The sequence below is a fragment of the Branchiostoma belcheri genome, unplaced genomic scaffold, assembly GCF_001625305.1.
Source record: "Branchiostoma belcheri isolate BF01 breed outbred unplaced genomic scaffold, Haploidv18h27 scaffold41, whole genome shotgun sequence".
Taxonomy (NCBI): Eukaryota; Metazoa; Chordata; class Leptocardii; order Amphioxiformes; family Branchiostomatidae; genus Branchiostoma; species Branchiostoma belcheri.
The window spans coordinates 2,443,549-2,462,397 of NW_017804032.1; the positions used below are offsets into that span (position 1 = coordinate 2,443,549).

At 41.1% G+C, this 18,849-nt stretch overlaps 1 protein-coding gene across 5 annotated transcripts in view; it reads right to left on the reverse strand.

Annotated features, from left to right (window-relative positions):
- The window catches only part of LOC109477814 (filamin-A-like), a 30,939-nt gene that overhangs the window by 2,452 nt on the left and 9,638 nt on the right, over window positions 1-18,849 (reverse strand). For 2 of the 5 annotated variants that reach the window (XM_019779219.1, XM_019779221.1), the window contains exons 6-34: window positions 17,745-17,918; window positions 16,753-16,899; window positions 16,336-16,416; window positions 15,770-15,907; window positions 15,308-15,481; window positions 14,682-14,828; window positions 14,015-14,098; window positions 13,356-13,493; window positions 12,663-12,836; window positions 12,153-12,293; window positions 11,542-11,631; window positions 11,088-11,225; window positions 9,533-9,706; window positions 8,924-9,079; window positions 8,704-8,784; window positions 8,420-8,557; window positions 8,118-8,291; window positions 7,523-7,681; window positions 7,186-7,266; window positions 6,824-6,961; window positions 6,333-6,497; window positions 4,092-4,238; window positions 3,755-3,877; window positions 3,433-3,579; window positions 2,685-2,926; window positions 2,288-2,341; window positions 1,777-1,950; window positions 1,250-1,346; window positions 261-410 (exon numbers count right to left, since the gene is read on the reverse strand). In XM_019779219.1, coding sequence (XP_019634778.1) covers window positions 261-410; window positions 1,250-1,346; window positions 1,777-1,950; window positions 2,288-2,341; window positions 2,685-2,926; window positions 3,433-3,579; window positions 3,755-3,877; window positions 4,092-4,238; window positions 6,333-6,497; window positions 6,824-6,961; window positions 7,186-7,266; window positions 7,523-7,681; window positions 8,118-8,291; window positions 8,420-8,557; window positions 8,704-8,784; window positions 8,924-9,079; window positions 9,533-9,706; window positions 11,088-11,225; window positions 11,542-11,631; window positions 12,153-12,293; window positions 12,663-12,836; window positions 13,356-13,493; window positions 14,015-14,098; window positions 14,682-14,828; window positions 15,308-15,481; window positions 15,770-15,907; window positions 16,336-16,416; window positions 16,753-16,899; window positions 17,745-17,918 — 4,026 coding nt within the window. The remainder of the gene's footprint in view (window positions 1-260; window positions 411-1,249; window positions 1,347-1,776; window positions 1,951-2,287; window positions 2,342-2,684; window positions 2,927-3,432; window positions 3,580-3,754; window positions 3,878-4,091; window positions 4,239-6,332; window positions 6,498-6,823; window positions 6,962-7,185; window positions 7,267-7,522; window positions 7,682-8,117; window positions 8,292-8,419; window positions 8,558-8,703; window positions 8,785-8,923; window positions 9,080-9,532; window positions 9,707-11,087; window positions 11,226-11,541; window positions 11,632-12,152; window positions 12,294-12,662; window positions 12,837-13,355; window positions 13,494-14,014; window positions 14,099-14,681; window positions 14,829-15,307; window positions 15,482-15,769; window positions 15,908-16,335; window positions 16,417-16,752; window positions 16,900-17,744; window positions 17,919-18,849) is intronic. The other 3 variants (XM_019779222.1, XM_019779223.1, XM_019779224.1) reach the window with 3 other exon arrangements.

Sequence of the window (18,849 nt, forward strand, 5' to 3'; positions counted from 1 at the left end):
GGGGAATCACGGTGCCCAAGGCACGGACAACAGACTGTACAACTCGTTCCTCCACTGCACAATCAGATTGTACAATAGCCAAACGCAGACCTAGTGTTCTAGTGTTTCATGTCCCACTTTTGTATGTAATTGTCTTGTGCATTTCTATACTTATGTAAAGTCCACACAATTCAGGAGTACTACGTACCCCTGCTATGTAGACTGTTCTTAATAAAATTGAAATTGAAATAAAGCCATGCATAAGACAGACCATAACTTACCTGGAGCATGTTTCTGGTCATAGACCACCTCCAGTGTGTGCCTGCCCTTCTCCTTGGGAGTGACCTTGAGCTCATAGGTGCCGTTCTCAAAGTCATACAGCTGCACATCCGAGGACTTGCTTGGTCCAAAACACCTTGAAGCCAGTGTCCCTAGAAATTAAGTACAAAGTTGATGAATATTTCTATCATCACTATGTAATGTAAAAGTTGCGTCCAATTTTCAGATGAATTGATCCAGAGTTCTCTATTATTTTAGAGTTAGGCCACACCAATTTAATTTGTTGGTTCTCGGATTCGCCTCTTCATTTTTTTCTGATTTGCAAAAAAAAAAGATTCTGGTTCTGAATCAACTAAAAAATGCTCATATGTTGCCCCCAACAGTTGAGGAAATTCCTTTTCTTCCTAGTTGTTACAGTTTTTTTCCATCTATCAATGCAGTGGTTTGATTAAAAGTTCAAAATTTATACTTTAAACTTTAACCCAGCCTTTTTTGTTGACTTCATGGCTCATATTGTAGCATTTGGGGCTATAATAGGATGCCTAGACCTGTTTTTATTTTTATTATTTTTTCGCCCTGTCGCTTCATATTTTTTCTGAAAAAATCCGAGAACCAACAAATTAAATTGGTGTGGCCTTAGTTTATTTTTTCTACTAGTGCTGTATTTTCCTCACTTTCACAGTAACAGATAAGAACTCTGAATGGTTTAATTTTGAACATCATTGTATAGTCCATATTTTACCAATGCCTCTGCCCCATTTTAAATGCATTTGGCATTCTAATCTATAATGATTTTATGACACTAAATAAATTCTTACAGCTATGCAGCTACTAGTAGTATACAGTAATCTCCAAGCAGATCCTATGGTGACAAGACATGCCAGAGGAGTGTCTGTACCCAGAGGAGTATCCACTAGCCACCAATTTGCTTAGAGATTAAGGTAGTACATGTACAAGCTACATGAACAAATGTTTGACACTGTTTTCTTACCTCCCCCAGGTGCAGGTCTTGTGTCCACGTGAACCCGGAACGGTGTCTTGGCGTTGGCGTACTCCGGCAGCCCCTTCAGGATAACATCACCTACAGGCTGTAAGTACAGACATTGTTATTGCCTTATTCATCTTCTTCATTTGCCATCCTCAAGTGATGTTAAGCATGATGCTTTTTCAAGTAGCTAAGTACTAGTACTAGTAGTAGTGCATTGCGACTTTGCTATTTAGCTTGTGTTTTAGCCAAGCATGCCAGTTGATGCTTGAGGCTGTCTTTCGAAGCTCTCTTACATTGGGTCACCAGCTTTCTATCACCAGCCAATACAATGAATGCAGCCAATTACAACTCATCAAAAGCATCATCATTTACTAACTGGTAAGAAAAATATGCTTCCAGCTCATGCATACATGCATATTCTGTGTATTCTTCAAATCTCTGTATTCTCATACTCTGTTCAGTTAGATTGCATATTGAGAGTAACTAGTATATATTTTACATGCACGTTGTTGGAGGCTATAGGCATGTACCTCAGTTGCCACCTGTTTAGGTTGGGGCACCTGTGCCGGCTGGGCCACCTGTTCAGGTGGAGACACCTGTGCCTGTGGTGGCACCTGTGCCGGCTGGGCCACCTGTTCAGGTGGAGACACCTGTGCCGGTTCTGGCACCAGTGCAGGTTGGGGTATGGGTGAAGGAGCCTCCACCTATCCAATACATTAAGGTGTTAATTTTACATCACCGTGTTCAATATTTTAGATTAAGTGCTAACAAAACACTTCACAAACAAAAAACACCTTTGAAAATGTTAGTTGTGCATGTATCTCTTTGTTAAGATCAAGAATTCAAACATAAAACATACACCACAGGACACTAATTTGTTGTATTATGTACATGTACATTGTGATGAAAGATTGCTCATGTCAAGTTGTATTTTAGTAGATATCTACTACATACCCTTTCTCATAAGTTGTTAATGTAAGAATAATAGATAAGTAGTTTTTACAGTGATATGTGTCAATATATAGGAAATGTGTAACATACCGGGCGCGATGACTGGGAGGGTGAACGTGGCGGCTGCGATGCCAGGGAGGGTGCCTGTACACAAGAAAATATAACAGTTACTTAATATCTGACTATATGAGGATGAGCAGAAAGGCAAGAAAGATTTATGGTACTGCAGTAAACTGTTAAATTAAAGATAAAGGTAAAACATTCATCCTCAAAGAAAGACTTTACAAATAATAATTTGATGCGACACTATTTTGTAAGAAGGAGTTGAAATAGGTACAAGTCAACCAGTAATTAGTGTATCGCTGCAAAGCCAAAAATATGAACTTAGGTTGCCAAAAGTTAGCTCATATCTAGAGTGTTTCCTTGATTTTATTCTATGTGTTGAATGACTGCTCGTTTTTAAATAACTTTAATTTGCATAACATACCCGTACTGGCGGTGGCATTGACTGCTGGACTGGCTGGTCATCTATCGCTTGTACGATGTCCGGTTCCTGTACGTCTGCTCGGAAGGGCGAGTGCTTGATGTCGCGGCCGGCGTACAGGACAGAGATCTCGTGATCACCCTTCTCCAGAGGTGTGAACTTCAGGTTATGCCTGTCGTTTCCTACATCAGTCACTGAGGACTGGATCTCTCCTGACGGACCCCGCACCACTGATTTAAACGTTCCTGCAATGTCAAGTGCGGGTATTAGGGAGTGGCTTATATCTCTCCTTCTTTTCTACACTATATATCCACTTACAATACTCTTATTATTATGTTTACCATCACAGAAGGAAAACACATTGTTTTTGCTCAGTTTCTTCTTCTCCAAACACATGAGGTCAATGACCTGGACCAGACGTCTGTCACCATGGTAACTAGTGTTTGGGTTACATTATATAGCAGAACAGAGCTGGAGAGCCTGCTCACCATACATATGAATGTATTTGACTTTGAGTAAGAATAAACAGATCTGAAGTTTGTTGGGCTGGAGCAGGTGAAGGTAAATATTATGCATTTGCTATGCTACCTTCCTAGTTTTTATTATTTCTCCTAGTGGTATTTCATTGGTCTCATTTTCTGAAGGAAAGAAACACCATACAAGTTGTCATTATTTTGATAGCACAGAAAAGGGCAAAGATGTCATGAGTTTTTCCCCTTTCTACTAGATGTAGAAAAGATGAAAGTCTAACCTGGTCCAGCGGTGGACGCATCTAACTCCACGTTGCATGTCCTGTCCACAGTGAGAGGCAGCTTCCGTCTGTCTGCCACCATCTCTCCTGGTTTGCCCAGGATCTGAACATTTCCTGGTGCAGAGATGTTTGGATAGAAGGGACTACCTGCTCAAAATAAACCAAAGAACTACTTTTAGGTAGAGAATCATTTCATGTAAAATTCTGCAAAATATATTCAAAATAGTTAATTCAATTTTGAAATGTTTAAAAGATTATGTTGCTGTGAATTATGGTTTACTGTTCTCTGATTATAAAGTGAGTAAAATGCATAATAATTTACCTTCCACATGTTTTCCAAAGTACACAATATCCACGGTGTGAGGTCCTGCATCTCTTGGCGTGTAAATAACTTTGTGTTGGTCCCCTTGGCTGTCCACCTCGTGAGGCACGAAACCTTTGCTGTCTAAAATCATAACATAAAATATTTTGTAGAAGTACCTCAAGTCAAGGTACAAAATGTACATACAAAAATGCTTCAAAGTAACATTCATGTATATCCATGGATAATATGTTGAGGTTTTAGCTCATTGCTGTTGCAAGTGAGAATAGAATAGCATCAATATGGGTGTATGCCAACAAGAACAAAATGAAATATTTCCACAGTGTTGAAGACTCACTTGAGATCCTGACGCCAAGTTCTTCCAGCTTGCAGTTTTGGGCATTAATGTCAAATGTGGCCTTTTCATCAACATAGCCTCTTAACAGCCCACTTCCAGCCACACCAATTTGTGGTTCTGCCTGGACATCACACACAAATGGTGTACCTAAAATGATATAATAAAGATTTGTAAGATAAAAACACCAGCTTTAAAGTAATTGAGGACCAGTGCTTGTAACATTGTCACTGTAGATTGATTTATAATCATGTTTTAGTATAGTATCTATTGAATCTTCGTATAGCCAAGAGACACGTAAACAAGAGTAAACAAATAACACGAGTAATGGCAAATGTTTCAATTAAAGCATCTTCAAAGCAGCATACATATTAGGCAAGAGACACTGGAATAAATGTATTACAAGATGAAGTTGAACATTATAAACATGAATAGGAATATTATAAACATGAGCATTTATACATTAAAGAGAAGTTGCTTGAAAAATAGTCGTCTGTTGTTCAGAGGCACATTGTAATATTATGCATTGACTTGTTTAAAAATACATGTACAACGTCTTGCAATGGTTGTACCGAAACAGATGAACAGCTTTGGTAAAGCGCGCTAGGTAGCATGATTATCGTGCCTGTTAGGGTGATCATGATTGGTGTTACGGAAAACATTGTTATGTTTGCAAGTTTTTTGTGCAGAAGCTGCGCATGATGGAGACTTGGAGTACAAAAACTGTGGAAACACAGGCAAGCAAACAAACAGTCACACACACAAACAATACCTCCATTCACGGAGGTGATGGACACACGTGAGACAAGGAGATGACAGACTTTATTAGATTTTTTGTTTCAAGATCGTTGTCGACATGTTCCTGTCATGATACCTGGCACATGTGTATTGTGATACTCAAGATGCAGGTCGTGAGGCCTCAGCTCTGTCGGCGTGAAGCGGATGGTGTGAATGGCAGGTTCGGGCATGTCTTTATCCACTACCGACTGCACCTCTGAACCCGCCATCATCACCAAGGCGTTCAGATCTCCTGGTCCAGCTTCACTGCAATCAACTGGAAACATACAGACTTGTCATTACAAAACTATAAAAACAAAGACTTTCAGAAGAAAGTTCGTACTTGTAATCGATGGGTATCAACAATTTGCCTTGCAAAGTAGTAAAATACCTTGGAAAGTCGTTTCTTGTCCAATAAATGAGGGCTCCAACAGAGTCACGACAATTTTGGAAACATCGTAGGCTTCAAATGTGAAAGGACTGCCATTCACCTCCTCTCCAGAAAAGAAGACGCAAACATCGTGTTGACCTACGATATCAGAGGAACAACAACTTAACTGAATTGTATTTTCTTCTGTATCTTCTTTTTCGAAGAACGAAAAGTTGTATTTTTTTATCTTCGTGAAAGAAACTCACCGACATACTGCGGTGTGAAGGAGACCAGGCTGTCCTCGACTTCATACCGTAGAGGCAGTCCTTTGGGGTCTGTGAAGTTTTGTTAATGGATTTGTAAACTTTTAACGATTGCTCTCATTGTGGTCAAGAATGATCATGATCGCAATATTGGTAAAAGTTGTTGGTAGTTTTTTTTTTAATTTTAATTGCCATGTGCCTTTGATACAATGCATTCTAATGTTTAGCAAGCAGAATTTTATTTCTTTGCCCACGTTCGCTTTATCTAAAAGCAGATCTGTTGGGACACAGGCGGCTTTTGAGCCCCGTTAGGCTGAAAACTGGAACTTCTAAAGTTGCACAGTCATCTAGAAAACGTCACGATATTTTTTCCTGATGACCTGCTAGGAGATACACAAAACTTTGATATCCATAAGAATCACCTGACACGTGCACCCCCAGAAGGTCGTCGTTGTCGGCACCACCCACGAAGAAGTAGGCCTTCTCACCGACGGGAATCTTGCTGAGGTTCTCGGCCATCACCACTATGTTTTTGGTGTCTAGCACCAAGAACTGGAACGGAGATCCTGCAAGAAACCTGACCACTGACCCACAAAAATCACCGGCACAAATTTGCACCGTGTCTACGCGCAATGGCAATCTGCAGCTTGTAAGGAGGTCCAACTCAGAAAAATTTCTTTTAAATGTTATTTCATTAAGCTAAGAAACAGTACAAAACAGTACATGTAGTTTAGATTTCACTTTGGCTCTTTGCTTCAACTAGCCTCTGAACAACAGACGACAAGAACATAGCTTATTTCCGCTCATGTTTGTGTGTGTAAGTCTTTGTTTTACCTGGTACAGGTTTGTTGTTATACTTCATATCCACACTGTAGCTTCCAGGTTGAGTCGGAGTATACTGTACAAGGTACTGGTCACGGGACGGCTCTGTCATCACGTCAGGAACGTCAGGGTCGACACTGTAGGTCAGCTTGCCTGGACCAGCATCTCTTGCATCCACTAGGGAATGGTAACATATAAAATTGATTTCTATCTAATATGTACTTGAATACTAAGATGGCACACAGATTCCAGTTGGTGGTGGGAGGCAACGCAGTAAGGTTTCATTCAAAGTCAAAGTCATTGCCTACATCGGGATGTATTTCACTATTTCACTAACGGATCAATATTGGTACCGTCCACTATAATAATAAAATTGAATACTCTTATACGTTATAGGTAACCAGAACATGTGACTAGCGCATGTATAGCTAGCAAAATCTAGCTTCATCAACTTTTATACCCTTTAAACGTTGATGCTTTATCACAATGATTAAGATTCCTACCTTTGATGTTGACTGGTTGGTTGACTGTGGCGGTCCTGTCTGGATCAGCGCGTATTCTATTGGCGTCGAAAACGTTGACGGTGTAGGGACTGCCTGACACCTCCTTCTCGTCATAGTGCACCCTGACTTTGTGTTGACCTAAGATGACATAGAAGATAATTCTATTAAGGACACGTCAAACCAACGAAAAGGACATCTACATTTGTACATACAACTCTCAACTTAACAATGTAAGAATATTGTCACATCAGATTACTTTATTACATGGCACAAAATTCATCTGATATCGCTATACCAGAGAGTAGAGATGTATATTTGAACCTCAACGAGGTGACTACAAAATAGAAATCTCTGTTGATTACCGATCTCTCTGGGGGTGTAGTCTACATGGTAAATTCCGTTGTGTGCTGTGATGTTAGCAGGTACATCTTTTCCCGTGGGATCTGCAAAACACAATATATCAGCAAAAATGGATATTTGCAAGTACTCTATAAATGTTTAAGGCTCAAAAGGATATATGCTATGTTTTTGACTTAAATAATTGTGTATTGAACATCCAGCTTGTTTACAAAAAATCACAGGCAACTGTGCTGCATTTTGTATATATGCAAAGAGGAACATTTCATTATCATGAACAGAGAACATTATACAATATTGGCTTCTCTGGCTGTTGTGTCCAAACTAGTGAGAAGAACTTACCTGACACCTTCACCAAGGCATCCTCCACATTGCCTGGTCCTTTTGTCTCCATGTAAAATGTGGTCTTCTCGTTGACAGGAAGAGGCAGGGTCTCGCTCACACCGTCCCCGTGGACATCGACGGCGTCCATGTTGTACACTTTGCACGGGAATGGGCTCCCTGTGATAGGAACATCGGTATGTATTTTATAAAAGCAAATAAATTAGTTGGTGTATCTTCGACCCATTTTGTTATGCGAAAAATCTGTAGGTCCTTTCATATTTACCTTCGTTTTGCAGATCAAGCCATTATTATGTTTACCGAAGGAAAACATTTTGTTTTTGTTCTGTTTCTTCTTCTGCAAACAAGTAAGGTCAATGACCTGCCCCCAGACGTCTTTCACCATGGCAACTAGTGTTGGGTTACATCATGTAGCAATTTTATAGCAGAGGGGATTTAGACTCCTGTCACCATATACTAGTATATGGATGTGTTTGAGTAAGAATTAACAGAGCAGGCCATATGCGAAGGTAAACATCATGCATTAATTTGCAAATGTTACCTTTCTAGTGTAAATATTGAATTCACGTGGAATGTTCCTGATCCTTAGTCATACCTTCCACAGGGAAACCGCCATGCCGGATGTGGGCGTTGTACGTCCCAAGTTCATTGGCAAGGAAGGTCATCAAATGCCGCCCATCATCCGCCTTCCACAGCTCAGACGGCACCTTGTCCCCGTCCTTACTGATCTCTCCGGTAAGTTCAGCTTTGCCAGCGTTCCTGCCGTCAACTTAAAGGTAAAGACATTGTTAACTCATTGTATGTAATAGTGAATAAGTAGTTTACGGAATATATATGTTGCAATGATAAATAAGAAGTTTTTGAAACCATTACATGAGGTACAATCCTATTTCTTACTTTTCAAAGACACTTGCTGTCCAAGTTTGGCCTTGGGGACACTTTGCACCTCGACTTTGCTCGGATCAAAGGCGTGCGCGATAAACGGGCTTTCCTTGACTTCTTCCTCCCCGTACTTCACCATAAACTTGTGGTCACCTGGAAAACAATGGAAGTTTAGTTAAGATTACAAAAAGCGATAGCTTGTTTTTATTTCCTGTATGCCATGCATTTTATGATATCTTCAAAGAGATCAATACCGTTGAAGTGCTTTGCAAAAATTTGTGGTTGAAACATTAACGTACCAACATCCACGGGCATGAAGTTGACACTGTAGATTTGGTCTTCTGCATTCATTTCACAAGGGAAGTCCCTTTCCGTAGGTCCTATAATTCAAGAACAGAAAAGAGTTAATCGTTAAATAACATGAAAGTCCTTCAAAACTAATAGAGTTCATGAGGAAGCCACACCGTAAAGCAAGTTATAAACACTTAACCACTTTAACTAATCAACCAATGATTTTACCAGCCACTTTGACGACGACCTCTTCGTCTCCAGCCTTGGTGGCGTCAATTTTCATGATGGCCTCCTTGTTGACGGGGATACACTTCTGGTCGCCTATCCCTGCCCCCATCACCACAATGTCCTCTGGGGTCGACAGGACAGTTGTAAACGGAGAACCTGTAAATGTAGATAGCGATAGTTTGAGCGTTGCCATTCTTTTTCAGCATGGATGCTTATACATATAACAATATCATTTAAGTATGATAGTGTTACTAGTAAGAATTGAATTGACCTGAGATTAAGTCAGGTAAAACATATATTTTCTGTTGAATTTTGCTGACTTCAGTCGACTTACACAGTCATTCATCATCTTCATCATGCCTCGACCTCCGGATTGATTATCCGGTAAGGTACACTTGATTAAGTTACTCCAATACACCCTGTCCCTCATGGCGGACACTAGAGCAGTCCCTGCGTCTTTTTCTCTAACATTGACAAAAGTGTATTATGTGGTCGTCCCAATGTACGTCTCCCAGTGGGAAGCCATTGGATTAGTCTACCAGCTGTTTCATTACGAAGTAGCCGACCTAAATTCTAATGAACTGAACTTAACCTAGAAAATAACCTTACCTTTAACCATTTCGTCATTGAAGGAGAAGGTTGTGAGATGGGCTGCACTGTTCTTGGGGGTGAACGTTAGATCGTACAGCCCCTCTCCGGCCGAACTCAGCTTGGATGGAACGTCCTGTCCACCTGCCGCCACGACAGCTTTCAGGACACCCTGTCCAGCGTTCGTGGTGTCCACTAGGTAAAGGAATAACACGTTTACTTGTCTCACGATGGTCAGATTTGGGCCCAAAAGTCCCACTCTGCTACTATGGAGATCGAATCCCCCGAACCCGCGAATCTTGTTCGATATGACGTCATTCGAATAGAGCGGGCGTTCGATCTGGGGTTACCCGCGGTCATTTACAGTAAAGCCGCTACAACCGGCTACTTCAAGCCCTTTTTTACTTGGGAACCACGGAACAGGAAAAATCCACCTTTCCACAAATATAAACCGTTTTCAAAACATTACATCTATGCCGTGATTTTATTGTGGATATGTAACATGTAACGAAGCTACTGCCGTCATCGTGGGTGACCTTGAAGGTCAGAATTCTTGTTGACGCTGTTATAAAATCCAGGTCCCCATATCCAAGTGGCACAGCATGCGTGCAAACATGGTATTTTAACCATTCCCAAAAATCGCTCAAATTACCTCATTGAGGGCTTGTTTGGAAGAGGAACGATTTCCGCAGATTTCTGTCTTAGGGATTTTTTAAATATGGCCGCGATTATGAATTATCGGTATTTAAAGTTAAAACACTGCGTTTTTAGCTCTTCTTTTGACTGTAAGTCGAGTTTTAGTTAAAATAAAAAATCCTAAGACAGAAAGTTTAAATTTACTGTAATATTTCTAAAAATCCAAAAATCTAACCTTATTTTTAATTTTCGGGGCCTCTTAAAATCAGTTGTTTGGTTCTCGTGAACCCTTTTTGAAATCCGAAATTGATCTCATTCGGAAGCAAATGTACACAAAGTGGAGCAAAGGCAGTGCAAGAATAACATTTGAGGTAAACAAAATCACTTATTACATTTTATTTTGACGAGTATTTACTCTCCAATTACTTTTGTTTATTTTCAAATTTTACCCCTTGCCCCCGGGCCGGCCCGGGACTCCCGCGCGGCCACGTTCGAACGCGTTCTGTAACCCGATACCTCCCTAGTAATGCGACTTTTAGCCTAGCAACCGACCGCCGTGTCTATTGAAAGCTTTGTTTTGTCGAAAGATGAATAGGTTTTCTTCTGATGAACAATCACGTTGCCTGCAATTCCTTTAATTGGTTCTTTTGGTTTCTTGGTCAATGGTTTATTGGTTAAGCATTACCTGTGTAATCACAGCCTTTTATAGCGCTGAATTGATGCAGGGTTTACAATCACATAATACACATGATACATATGATATATTTACTCCACACACTTTTGTGGAACTGTCGCAAGGGTCTGATCATGAGCGGCTGCCATTCGGCGCCACCAGGTGACCTCAATACGACTTTTCTCCTTACATTTCGCGATATTCCCAATCATTGTTGCCCTTCCTATATTACCATAAAGAAAGAATGGTTCAACGGTGGGACTTTACCTTTGTGACAAACCTCCTTCCCGATCTTCCCTCTCTCCTGCGCGTTCACAGCCACAGCCGAGGCGTCGTAAGCGTGGCTAACGAAAGGCTTTTGCTTCACTGGCTCCCCATCGAAGAGCACCAAGAAATCATACTGGCCTAAAGAAAAAGAGCAATGATTTTCCCACATTAGACACGAAACGTTACAGAGTAGCAGCATAGCAAATAGTATCATGCACGAAGCAATACAAAGCTATCTATGCATAATTTTGATGACGATGATACATATTTTTCATGCAAGCGATTGCCAAACAACTACATATTCTACCGGGTCATGTATAGAGAATGCACTAGTGACACCATGTTCATTGTTCACCAAAATGTTGGTTTCCTTGATATGTTTGATAGCTTGGGCAACTTTGTCTCAGTGACTTGGTGTACAGTGTTCATGCAGGTGTTGGTGTAGGCTACGCACCTACGTCACTCGGAAGGTACTCCACATTGGTGACCTTGTCCTGGTCCGATGGGGTCACACTACCGGCATAGTCCGCCCCCTTCCTGGGACCTGGTTTGGTTGGGAAGAAAACAACAAATTTAAGCATACAAACAACGTATCATCATGATGCATGCATTCCAAGATAAAGGTTTAGAATATAAATTATGAGTCGAGAAGTGCAAACATCACTGCAGCTCTAGCTTATTAGTATGCAAATAAAGTCGCTCTCCAGCTATTGGAGGGCACATGAATTGTACTGAAATATCATAATGTTAATCATAAGATTAATTGCAAATAAAAGAAATCAAGATTGCATATTCATTGTCGCGCATATGGAAATGATAAAAAAATGACATGCTGTGTAGTGTAGCAGAGAATGCTTATTTGTAATATAGTCAGGTGAACATATCAATCATAAGATTAATTGCAGAGGAAAAAAATCAACACTGCATACTCTTTGTCACGCATTTTAAAAAAAGGTAACAAAAGGACGGTTCTAAAACATGCTGTGTGGTCTAGCGGAGAGAGAACGCTAGCGCGCTAGCTGGCACACACAAGGCGCTCGCAGGACGCAGGCAAACGGCACAAACCGGCAATCTTCACGGTGACTTCGCCGTCACCGGCGCGCGACGTGTCTATTGCCCACAATGCCCTCTGTCCCACAGGAACTAGTTCCTCTCCCTTGACCTGCACCTCCTCTGCCGACGCCACGGTACAGACGTACGGCGAACCTTTAAAAACGGTGTCCGTTAGTGAATCATGGAAAAGAAACATGGTCAATTTTTGACAACTACTCCATTAATGAACTTACAGTATAAAACATACAGAACACAAGATCAACAGTGTGTGTCAGAGATTTGGAGTCTAAAAAATGTATGTATGATAAAATATAACCTCCATGACATGTCATGGAGGTAATAATTAGATCAACCTCTCGACCAATCAAACCTGCAGACTCGATGAAAGAGGCAAGTTCATTGGGCTAGCCTTTTAATAAATAGAGAGACAGCCATACCTATCTGACCAATTAGGTATGCTGTAACAAATCATCTTACAGTGATAGACCAATCCGATCAGGGCTAACAAAGTGTTTAAATTACCCGGCACGTCTTCCTTGTTGAACCTTAAGATTGTGGAATACTGCCCGGACTTATCGGCAGTATAACAGAGACTGTACAGCCCGGGTTGGGTAGATGACATTTGACTGTGAATTGTTCTTCCGTTGGACCTCACTTCACCTCCCAGCGTTCCTCTTCCAGCTTTTGTGGTGTCGACTGACGAGGAAAAGCCACAGGTAATCATTTTTGTAACTACTATAACATTGTAACTACTATAGTATTGTAACTACTATAGTATTGTAACTACTATAGTATTGTAACTACTATAGTATTGTAACTACTATAGTATTGTAACTACTATAGTATTGTAACTAATATAGTATTGTAACTACTATAGTATTGTAACTAATATAGTATTGTAACTAATATAGTATTGTAACTATTATGTATTGTATAGAGAACTACTACTGTAGGTGATCAGCCGTAGTCAAGTGCCCATGTCACAGCAATACTTGTCCATGAGCTTTCACGTGGAATTGATAATTGAAATATCCAAAATGCGACAGTTTTTGTATGTAACTTCGCACAGGATTTGAAACCTTTATAGTTCTTTATTTGCAAAATCATTCCCGAAGGCTAATTGCTTTTACAGTCAAATTCGGTACAATGCAATAATAGTAGACAGACTTATATGCGCAATGTACTGATTTTATGACGTTAGTGACAGATACGTACTTTGGATCTGTACCCTATCTCGGATCTTGGCCTTACTCTGATTCGTCACCTGGATCTTGCTAGGATCATACGCGTGTGAGATGAACGGCGAACCCTTGATGTTTACGTCGTCTTTCAGGACCAGAAACTCATGCTCACCTGTTAGGACCAAACGTTAGCGGCGAGAACACAATCTAAAACATACTCCAATACTCATGTACTCGTGTATATGTACTACAATACTCATTATCGTTTTTGTTCCACTGTATACTTCTTAAGTTGCTGTACACGTACATCGGTTGTTCATCTAGAAGGTATGTTTCTAACAACAGGAATAGTACTAGCTTTGTAATTGTAAAATTAGTTGGGTTATCAAATAATAATCCAATCAACAGACACGTATTATATTAGGCAGTATGAAGAGCTGCAGCCAACATGTCATGCTGAGGGGGAGTTAAAAGAAGTTTGTAAATGATGTCAATGTGTCAGCTTTTTGTAAGCTTAATATTATGTAGGAACAAAATTGTAAGTGGAAGGACGGGTAGCATCTCCAAACAAAAGGCACATGCCTAGTGAAGGACTAGATTTGCCGTGGAGTACTGGAATACCTAAAGGAGGCGGGATGAAATGATATAGGATGAAAACACACACAGGATAACATAACAAGACTCGGTCCATACCAACTTCAGCTGGTATATACAATACTGTGTAGATGTCGTCTTCTTCAACAATCTCTCCTTGCACAGTGGCGTCTTCTGAAGGTCCTAGGAGGTTAAATTACAACGTGCGTCACCATTCGGTGTTTAAGATGTAGCTAACATGTATGCTATTTCTTCTACAACATGATAGGCTGTACAAAAAGTGTGGGGAAAAAACGTCGCATGCGCCATCGCAAGGTAAATTCGCAGCAGCGGTTGCAAACAAAAAGGAAGTATGCTTGGTTCGCGATTTGACGCCGAGCAACGGAAAAGGCAGCAGCAATGAAGATGCGGGCATATCATCATTGCCAGTATCGCAGGACACTACCTTAGGGACATACTATCAGGCATATTCAGTGACATATCTTACCATTTATTTAGCAACAGCCTTTCAGTTCTATTTGTTTTATTTGATTAAATAAGATGTCCATTAGTGTAAATTCTACACTATTCTTCATGGAGTTCGTAGTGAATCACCAACTTTCAGGTAAACAACAAGCGTTTAGGTTCTGGGTTACATGTATGTATGTCTGCTATCAGATGTAAATTTCTAAAGTAAAAAACACAAACTTTCAGATAAACAAGCGTTAAGGTGATAGGTTGTGTGTGTCTGATATCAGATGTATTTCTGAAGTAAAAAAACACCAACCTGCTATTTTGACCACCACGTCTCCCCCCGGCGTCTTGCTGGCGTCCACCTGGAACTTGGCGAGTTTCCCGACCGGCACGTTCCCTAACCCTTCCCCGCCAACCACGATGTCGCTCGTGTCAAAGTTCTCGTACACCAACGGAGATCCTGGGACGTGGAAGGGATTTTTTTAATACCTCAATTCTTGGTTGATAATATGTATCTGTATAGCCGGTATAACAGCCCTACGGCGTAACACACCAGCTTTGCAGGCACGCGGCGCGGCGGCAGCTACTATATTACACCGAACGACCTGTTACACCTAGAATTTGCACGTCTAACTGTATAGTGTATACGTAGGAGTAGTTAGCTTTAGTGATGATGCCTCAGCTGTACATCTCAATTCTTGAATTCATGTTTGAGTTTTTATTTCAGTTGACAAAAATAGACTTAAGTGTGACTAAAAGGTCATCTGGTGGTCATGTGGGTGAGACGCTGCGATTCAGTTTAGTATATCTATGGGGTTGCAAGATTATGATTATAATGTGTGTGATGTTGATCCGTTGGCATCAATATATCAGGTTTAAATAACCTTCAGCCAATTGTTAAAATGCAGGAGCTATGTACTTATATAGTATATTACATACCTGGAACTGTGACGTCGTTGTACTCGGCGTGGACTTCATATTGCCCAAGTCTCTTGGGTTGGAAGGAGACCTTGTATTTCCCAGTGTCCAGTTTGTCGCAGTTGTGAGGCACTGTCTCGTCTTTGGTGGTCACTGACGTGTTCAGTATCCCTGATCCAGCTTTCTTAGTGTCCACTGCAGAAATGGCATTGATATCATGAATTTAAGGCTGTCCATCTCTCACAAATTATGCCAATCAAAATGTTTAGAACTCAGAATGATGTTAACGTAACAAATTGAATTGAAAGACCGGTAACGCTAAGCGTACAATTGTAACTTCCAGCTTTTATGTTTCTTTGCTAGTAAAGCATTGATTATAACATGTATTTAGACAAAAGGCAGTTGTTTTCTTTATGTTATGCATTACGTTTAATACATGTTCATAGGAAGTTTCATGCATCTAAAACATATAAATGAACTGACCGATGGTGGACACATATCCTAGTTCGTCCCTCTTGCTGAGTGGACCCAGGCTGACGCGGTTGACGTCGTAGGCGTGGACAGTCACCGGACTACTGGCCACGGTCAGTCCCGCGAACTTCACGTTCACTTTGTGGTCACCTTGAGGGAGAAAAAGATGTTTTCATCATGTAGAGATACCATAGCTTTCTTTCAACCAATCTCTGTTCTTGCATTATGAAGGGAATATAGGTAGTATGATATGTATTTCAAAGCTTTACGATCTACAAAGCACCACACTGGCATTATATTTCTGTTGTTTGGGCTTGTATCCACTAGCTTTCGTCAGTGACTAGCTTTCGTCAGTCACTGACGAAAGCTTGTGGATACTAGCTGAAACGTCTGACGTTTCCAAAATCATATCCAGTTGCTTGAGTAACTTTTTTTGGCGTATCGTATTACCTGGATGTCTAACCTTCATCGACGTAGTTTAGGCTTTTAGTTAATACCCACTCTTTGTAATATTATTGTCTGATAGTTGACGAGTGAGTGGAAGGAAAAAGACCTTTATTGGTAATGTAACAACTCACCAGGTTCCTTGGGTGTGTATGTTGCCGTATAGATGGAACCATCTTTGTATACGTCGCAGGGGACGTCGCGGTCTACCGAATCTATAGCAAAGACATAAACAACATTATTTCCAACACTTAGGTAGGGGTAACAGATAATCCTCCATGTACCGCCAAAGTAGTATGCTTCTTTTGTCAAGCTGTACTAGAGATTTTAAACGTCAAATCTAAACAATGAGCTTCAAAAACTGTTTGAAGCTCCTTCATCTAAATAGTAAACAGCTAAAGATGCACAATAACTCCGTTACAGCAGTTGCCTCTAAGTCTTTAAGTCAATTTTCTCATAGTCACAAAAACATCTTCTTAAAGTTGAAAAGCTATCAACTATATGGCATACGTAGACAAAACGAATTGGGATAATTCAAAGTCATTGCTAACCTGTTACGGTTGCTACCACAGGGGCATCGCCTGACTCTGTGGTGTCCACGTTGAAAGACACGGTCTCCCCCACTGGTAGGTAATGTCCCCGTCTGTAGCCCTCACCGCGAACAGCTACCTGGTTCGGATCGATCACTGGACAGCGCACTGGAGAAATAGAAATTGAGCACAAGATTAACACATAGAAATATGCTTGTTGAAAGGTTGTGGTGGGCTTTGATATAGAACCGGAGCAGTCACTGTGACTACTCCACGCGATATCCCTATGTTGCTGCAGCAAGCTCAGCTGGATATACCGGTACAAACCAGATTGAGCCTGACCTGCATACACCACGATTTCTCCCTCTTCTCTGAACATTCCGGTTAAACGTCCATCTACCCTTAGACTATAATGTAACGAAGATGCCAGAAACAATTAGCTATATTCTATGAAAAATAGCTATATCTCTCTCATCACTGTGTACTTGATCCATGGTTAAAGCACAATAGTCTTTGCTACCAGACCCCAAGACTTAACCTTACCCCACCGAAAGAGTGACCCAAACCATGGCAACCCATCGTTTTTATTTGCCTTTTGTTCAGCTGAAGGACCTATTATACAACTGAATGGTTCTGTGGGACTCAGCAAACCAAATGAAGGAGTCTTAAACCCGCTATTTTCGTGCCCAGAACATCGATCTCCATGGGTGTCAAGTTAACACTATACTCTGGACGTGACCTCCATTCCAAAGTCAAGTACCGCTAACACATTCAGATGCAGGACACACATATTCATCTCCAGCTTTTCCCCCAGAACAACTCCAGAATGGAAAACATTACCACAGCACATCGTAACACAGTGAATACCTTCAATGTTTGTTTTGTTGTCAGACACTTTCTTTTTCTTTTTTTACGCCACCCATCGGCCGCACTGGTCGTGCACCCTTGGCGTGATGCCCCATAGAGGGCAGTATCAATGTAGATGTAGCACCAAAGGTACGAAATCACCATACCAGGCACATTCGTCTTGTTGAAGGTCAGCCCGATGTTGTAGAGACCGACACCCTCCGGGTTAAAGGACAGCATCTGTTTGCCGTCTCCCTGGTCGATCAGCTTGCTGCCGATGTCGCGGCCATCTTTGGTGACAGACGCGCTGAGGTTCCCCTGGCCGACTCGTGATGTGTCGACTGGGAGGAGAGCAAACAACAATACAATGGCGATGATTCCAAATCATACATCTTGTCACGTGTGTGAAGATTAGTGGTAGAGTTTGAAACACTATTTTATTCACACATTTTATCGCTCACACATCATGAGGAAGTTCGCGGCTTTGTAACCTAATTACAAGAAAGAGTGCAGGTCGTGATAACATACATCAGGAAAGTAATGAGATAAGTGGTGGGTTCTACCGCAGAGTTTTCACGCTCGCAGGGCAGGGGTTTGTGCTGCATATCAATTATGCAGACTGCGTTATTCCCTGTTTAGCTCTCTAGATACGAAGTGAGCAGTATTAAGCATCGCAGATGCGGGCTGCAGTTGAAGTTGAAATTCCCTATATGATCTCATTGCTAATGGATTATCAAAGTATAATGCATGTAGCAGGCATCGGTATGGACATATCAATGGAATATAGTTAGCATTTATCATTTTAGGAAATGATCGTATACACACATTACTGATAAATATACCACAAATATGTATGGGTAGAAAAATGGTCTGACCATTAGCCGCTAAACTGATAAGCCAATATAACGGAAAAGTCGCACGACACTGACAGGAATGTGGGATTACGTGTCAATAACAGACTATCTGCATGCTACAAGTGCCACTACAGAAAGAAAGGTTGTATAGTCCGAATCTATCGCATTGCCTGAACCCAGTCCTCGTCACCTACCTGTGCACTTGACACCTGTAGAAGGGTGTTTAATCTTCACCTGAAACGTTGTCATCACACCTACAATTTATGTGACGCTCTATCCCAAATAACAGGTGTACAACACGATGTAATGTAGCTGTACATTTGTGCAAATTCCCCCCGGGGTGTTCCATCTATTATCTCATCACGCCAGAGCGCCAACACGTAATGTAAATGACTGACGACAAGGTCACACGAACCAG